Source organism: Pygoscelis adeliae, unplaced genomic scaffold (genome assembly GCF_000699105.1).
Source record: "Pygoscelis adeliae isolate BGI_AS28 unplaced genomic scaffold, ASM69910v1 Scaffold34, whole genome shotgun sequence".
In the NCBI taxonomy this organism is placed as follows: domain Eukaryota; kingdom Metazoa; phylum Chordata; class Aves; order Sphenisciformes; family Spheniscidae; genus Pygoscelis; species Pygoscelis adeliae.
In genome coordinates, this window is record NW_008824658.1 from 2,274,170 (window position 1) to 2,280,832 (window position 6,663).

The window sequence follows — 6,663 nt, forward strand, 5'->3', positions numbered from 1 at the left end:
CTATGGACTTAATTTAATGCGCTACAGGCTAGTGCAACAAGAATCTGATTAGGCTTTATTTGTTTTGAAGTTAATTGTGTCACACCCATCTTTGGAAAGCTGCTCTTGCTGTTTCTGGTTTTCTAATCATATGCCTCAATCATATGCCTGTTTTTCTTAAAGGAGCAGAACTTCGTGAACGTCCATCACATGTCTATTACCAGTACAGCAATGCGTGGTACATTTCAAAATACTAAAGTGTATGTAGGCATGTTTAGAGGGTGTAGTGCAGTGCCGTTTCTTAGCCTGGCAGAGTAAAATCTGTGGAAGCTCTTTTTGCTGCAGTCAAAGAAGAGTTTTGAGCGTTCTTCAGACATAACTTAACTGTATTTCAGTTGCAATTCATAGAAGCCTGGTCCTCACTGAACTTTAATATCTACTTCCTTGTCCTCTTAAGTAGGCAGTCAGAATTCAAATTTTAGCCTCAGAAGGGATATTTTTTTTTCTTCCCCAGATTGTTTTGCATAGGTTTGTGTAGCAGAGACTTGTGATTTCTGCAAATATCTGCTCAATGTTTTGGGATAGCTAGTTGTTCCACTGGTTGTGTTTAACTGATGCATCCTGTGAAAGCCTAACTTCTAGGTAACAGTTTCATGTACTGCTATCCTTTACAATTTTCTCACGGTAGTGTTATAACATCTGTTCTAGTGTCTGACGCTACATAAAATAGGCATCCTAAAGTAAATGTTTACATACAGACAAGAATTCAACATTTTCAGTGTTATAAAGGCAACAGGAAGAAAAATGTTTTAAAATGCTATCCAGTCTCATTTTAAAATTGATGTGTATTCTTGGCATTAAATTCTTGCCTTGCTTAGAACTAAATAACTGACAAATATTACATTTTTTTTCTGTTTTCAGAAGTATTTGATTTGGGACATCTCAAACAACATATTTTACTCTTGAGATTGCACTTGTGTGTTGACAGCTTGGATGTGCTCTTGTTTACTTTCTGATTAGATCAAAATAAAAATATGTGCAGCTAGACCTGTTTTAATCACTCTGAAGCTATGCCAAGGCTCTTCCTCTTGGTGTCTGCTTTTCCAAAAGCCTGTTTTAGAATGTAGGACTTACTCTTCACGACGAATTTCTCTGGTTTGTATCAGACTAAAATTTTAAGGTGTCTGAGTAATTTGTGTATTTTTCCCCAATGTTGTTAAGTACTATGGAATTTGTATTTAAAAGCTGTGCTCCGCAAGCCCACCTTTTCTAGCAGTGCAGCTTTGCATACAGCTCAGTGTGCCTTTTCCCCTCCCTCACCTCACCTTGTGGGTTCCACGGATTATATCCTCTGTGGCTAAATCCCTTACCTTGCAGGGGTAATTCTTGCTTCGGCCTCTGCTCCCTTGCAGCTCAGATGTCTTCTGGTGTTTCCATAAAACTCGCGATTGGTCTCTCAAAACTTCATATATAACCATAGCACTTCATTTGTGCTTTCCTGTTTTCTTTGTTGATGTTTTGTGGGCTCCCAAATTCTGTTGGACTGGTTTCAGTGTTACTTAATGTTATTCCAAGAAATCTGTCACTCGCAGTAATAGGACTGATCCTTTTCATGGGTACTGAATAGTGTGTGTTGCTGTATTTTTATTTCTCATATAACGTGTTCAGAAATGCTTGGCATACACTCATGGGATTTTAATAGAAAATAGGGAAGTGTGGTTTGTGAAGATGGGCAGTTTTATTTCCAATTACATTATCACTATGATGTTCTGATTGTTGCAGTCAAGTAGGCAGTGGCATTTCGATGTCTGAATCATGCCCTGAATCCAGACTACAAGTGTCTGTCTGCACCATTCTTTACCTTTGTTAGGAAGGTGGGGATTTTGTTTGCTTCTTTTTAAGCAAGTACTCTGAAATTTCCACCAGCAGAATTATTCACATAAACGTGTGTTGAGTTTAGGTTTTTCAGAATGAAGTAATGAAAGAATTCAGTTACAATTAAATATTGTATGCTATTTAAAGAGAGAATGATATTCTTTCGCAAGCGTGAGATGAGTGCAGTCTATCTGCTTCATGCTGTGTCTGCAGTATCAGCAGGCACTATCAAAGACGTAGGAAATTACAAGGACTTTAGCTGAAAATATTAGCCATTAGAAAAGTGCTAACCTTTGTTATAAGTATCTGACTTAATTCTCAGTTCTCTGCAAACCTTGTTACATCAAATCAAAATAGTTCAGTGCTTCTTACAGGTGGTCCGGCATTTGCCATGCTTGAGATGGGATCTCAGGTTTTGCCCTCCCCATCTGCGAGAAGGTGGTTGAAGCATTGCAGCAGTAGCAGCAGTTCGGTGCCAGGTTGCTCAGATGCCCAGGAGGAATTGTCCCACCTATCCTTCTTCCCAAGTGTTGACCAAACAGCTCCTTGGGCTGTTCACAAGCCCAGGAAAAAAAAATGAGTTGTGTGGCAGTTGCATTTTGCCAGGCTGCCATTCCCTGCATCTTCCAAGGGACAGTAGATGGATGGAAGGTGTCTGAAGTCTGCTCTTTGAACGATGCCTGTCTTCAGCTTGGCATCCTGGCCATAGTTGTCCATATTTTGAGCTTCAGATAAACATTTAGTAGTCAAGAATCAACAAAACAAACACAAAAGGAAACAATTATTTGCTTCTGATGAGACTAGTAATTTTTCTTTGAGATGACTTTCTATTGACTTTCTAAATGTGCTCTTTTAGAATTGCTAGGAGATATGGATAGATTAGTGAGACAGCAAAGCAGTTTCCTTAGGAGCTCTACAGGAAACTTCTGGATGTTGCTGTTTTTCCCGTCTTCTTGTTTTTAGTCTTCTCAGCTTTTGAGTCCTTCTCTGTTCTCTTTTCCCAAAGTAATATTACACAGATTTAATGATTAATTGCAACTTCATCCCTTTTCATACATAGAGTTGTATAACTATCCTAATTAAACATGCACATGGTAAAATTGCAAGCTAGAAAGAGCTGTCTGGGCTTGGATGATAGCAATTAAATGATTTATATTTACAGGCATCAATATTTATCTTATGCCTATTGTCTGTCCTAGCTTGTCATCTGTGGTTGAGTGTGTAGTTCATTGGCTTTAGTTAGCATTCCAGCTTCTTTTCTCTGGACACTGTGTTCTTGGCTGAGGAGAGTATTGCTTTTCATAAGATTATGTAGTAAGACCATATTCTAACATTGACAAACACTGTTAATCTTTCTGTGTTCACCTGAGGATTTTTTTTCTGCTTAAGTTTCAGAAATGCAAGGTTTCAAGGAGCTTAAAATAAATGAGTCAGTGTCTCCTGCTGCCCCCAATTGTTCTCAAACAGGGAGCTCTTACTAAAATTATTTAGGGTGATGCCCCTGACAAAAATACAGATGAACCAAGTCCCAGTTTCCACTAAGCTTCAGTATGTTAAACAGGCACAATTTATTTTTCTTTTCTGCAGTTCTCCTTGGCTCTCTCAGGGTCAGAAGCAGCAGTAGCACTTTGGCTGTTCCCAGTTGAGTCATTTGGAATGCAAATCACTTTGCAGTGATGCCAGAGGTTCCCTTTGTGCTGGGCTTTATATAAAATGCATGACAGATTGTCAGCTTTGTCACATTACCTGGGCAGCAGGGAATAGGTAGAGGCTTCAGCTTTTGATTCAGACAGAACTAGACTAGTATCGGAGGATCTTAGTCAGCTTTGCTTTGCAGATAACCATAAATCGTGCCGGAATGCTACACTGAGTGCTTCTGACTGGTATTTTGATACATAATTCCTTGGTGCAAACAAATACCTACTGGGGAAGGTTAGCAGAACATGGGTGTGGGGGGAATACAGTCCCCCTGCACCCTTCCCCACCCTTCTTCACTATCCGAACTAGATATGAAGAACAGAAGTGAAGCCTGGGGAAAATATCAAGCAGTATAAATTATCTGTTCTTGATTGATCTTGCACCATCTGAGCTGCAGGCTTTTGGGGTTGCAGGAGCACGTGCTGCATCTACGTACAGAATCTTGCAGGAAAGGTGGCTCTTGTCCTGTAATTAAGCCCTGCAAGTCTGGGCAGGGACTCTCTTCCCAACTGGACAAATAGGAATCCGAGTAGATTTCTTCTGAAAATGAAGTCGGTGGATTTTTACCCTGTTTCTGAGCTTTGCTGCCTATTAAGTATCTTGGTTAGTTTGCATGAAACCAAACTCAGTATGTCTCGAACTGCAGTGTCCCTGGAGAGTTGGACTAAAGTGGACCTTGTGTGAATCTGTGATATACTAGTGATTAAATAAGTTGTATCCATAAATTGTGTTGGGCTTTGGTTGCTATTCAAAGCTTTTGAGTTACTGTGACACTTGTTTCAAAAATACTCCTTCAGAAGGAAACACTGAACATTCTTTTCCTACTTAGACCCATGTTACTAGGACAAGGCATGAATGTCTTTACCACTTCAATTTCAGATAAAGAAAAGTTGACATTTCTTGGGGAAAACAATTCTGGAGCTGTGGAATATTTTTTAAATTATTGTGCAAATCTTAATTTCTGAGATTATCAGCTTTGATTCTTAGTCGTTCTGTCAGCACAATCCACAACACCGATGTTAGGGAACTTGCTCTGAAAACTGAGGATAGTGACTGTAAAAGTTGCTATTTGGCATGGTGAATGGAAAAAGTAATGAGATAACTTTTAAGACTGTTACACAACTCTATTAAAGCCCCCATTTTGGAAAATTCTGTAGCTATCTGGGTCTGTCACCCTGACTTACTGTGCCCTGTGTTTCAAAGATGCTGCTCTTTTGGGTCTTCTACATCATTTTATGGATACAATAATTTCTTAAAAATCAGATTTTGATTAGAAGACTTTGAACAAATTCCTTGTGGTAAAATAGTACCTCATGTTCTCTCTTCACTGTCACACTAGGTTCTCTGTAACTTAAATCCACTCTAAATCCAGAATTTCGGTGCTGAAGTCACTTGCATTATACAGTTCCTCTCTGAGGGAATGCGAATTGGAGCAAGCAGATGGAGCAAACAGATGAGCAGACTTTGTAAGCATTTTGAAAATAGGTCTTGAAAGGGGTTTTAGTATAGGAAGTAAATAGATCTGGATGAATAAGAATGGCACTCAGAGGCTTTTTTCTTTCTGGCTTTGGCTTGCCTATAAAGTTTGCTTTCTTTGAACTTAGATCAGAATTGCCCTCTTTTTTTATGGGGCTTCTGCTTCTAAAACATGGGTGCTCTCTCTGCTCTGCAGGTGATTTCATTCTTTTTCAGCAGTCTTGTGGTTTAATTCTCTTACTATCTTTGTGCCAAGAATTTTCCATTTGGGACAGGAGGTAGTCTAGAGGCAGGACACTATGAAAACCAGATGGGTTACGCATTCAAAATGGAGCTGATGAAGCTAACAGCCTCTTCGCGATCTTATCAAGTGTGTCTTTGTATGGGTGATAAAACCAGCACTCAAACTTCTGCCAAGTTTTGTTGGGTTTTTTTTTTATTTCTCTTCTGCTTTGCAGCCAGACTTAATTTACTTTCACTTCTGTCTGAAGGATGCAGGTAGAAGTTTGGCTTTGTTGCTTCTGTGCTGCAATTGTGGTTTACAGGTCCTTGACAACCTTGGTGACATATGAAAGCCTTGTAACCATGCAGGGGAACTTGCATAACTCTGCAGAGCAACTTGTATGCAGCACTGTGTATACCAAGACCATTCCAGTAATGTCATTGAACTCCTCTTCTAAATGTTTTTCTGAGAGTTACCTATTTAGGTATTAACAGCTTCAAATCTGGAATAAATGTACCTTTTAAAGCTAGTTCAGACTGCACACAGTAATTATAATGTGGGTAGTACTGTGTAACCACTGGTAGAGATCTGTTACTATGTGTGGAGCCACAGACAGTTTGCACGTTAATGCCCTAATTTGAAAATCTGGGTTTGAAGGACAAGCCATGAGCTGAGTGCCCAGTAGTGTGTTCCTTGTGCCACAGATGGCTTACATTACATACATCTCTAAGTTGTCAAATGGCTTTGCATTTGGAAAATGTTGTGAGCAGCATGCCATGTTAATTTTAAATGTAAATTAAATATTTTTCTCTTTTTATAGGAACTGGAGACATTGTTGCTGTCATGATTACAGAATCAAAGGTTAAGGAGATCCTGAATTATTTGGAAAAGAATATCTCTGTCCTGATGGCAATAGCAGTGGGGTCCCGTGTTCCTCCAAAAAACTTCAGTCGGGGCTCTCTAGTCTTTGTGTCAATATCATTCATTGTTTTGATGATAATTTCTTCAGCATGGTTAATATTTTACTTCATCCAGAAGATCAGGTACACAAGTGCACGTGACAGGAATCAGGTAAGGGGACTCCTTTCTTCTTTAAGTTCTGGAGGTGATACTTCTGTATACAGTAGTCAATAGAGAACAAATCATTTCTAAGGAATGTCCATCAAACTAGTGTTCAGAATCTCTTTGTTCCAAGGCAGAGCATGTTCCTGGACAATGATTTTTATATAGCAAAGAGTTTTCATCCTGAGCAGCACCAGTACAAGATCATATTACATGACAGGAAGGAATAGAATTGAGGCAAAATATTTGGGTTTTAATAAGTCCAAGAGGAAGATAGAATCTATGTTGGCTGAATAATACATACTGTATGTATGTTGGGAAAAGAGAGGAAAGTTAAATTTTGAATGAAC

General features: G+C 39.1%; 1 protein-coding gene across 1 annotated transcript in view; it reads left to right on the top strand.

Moving 5' to 3' along the window:
• Positions 1-6,663, top strand: part of RNF130 (ring finger protein 130) — a 51,039-nt gene that overhangs the window by 20,211 nt on the left and 24,165 nt on the right. Inside the window, exon 4 of the mRNA XM_009322753.1 lies at positions 6,072-6,322. Within this exon, the coding sequence (XP_009321028.1) occupies positions 6,072-6,322 (251 nt within the window). The remainder of the gene's footprint in view (positions 1-6,071; positions 6,323-6,663) is intronic.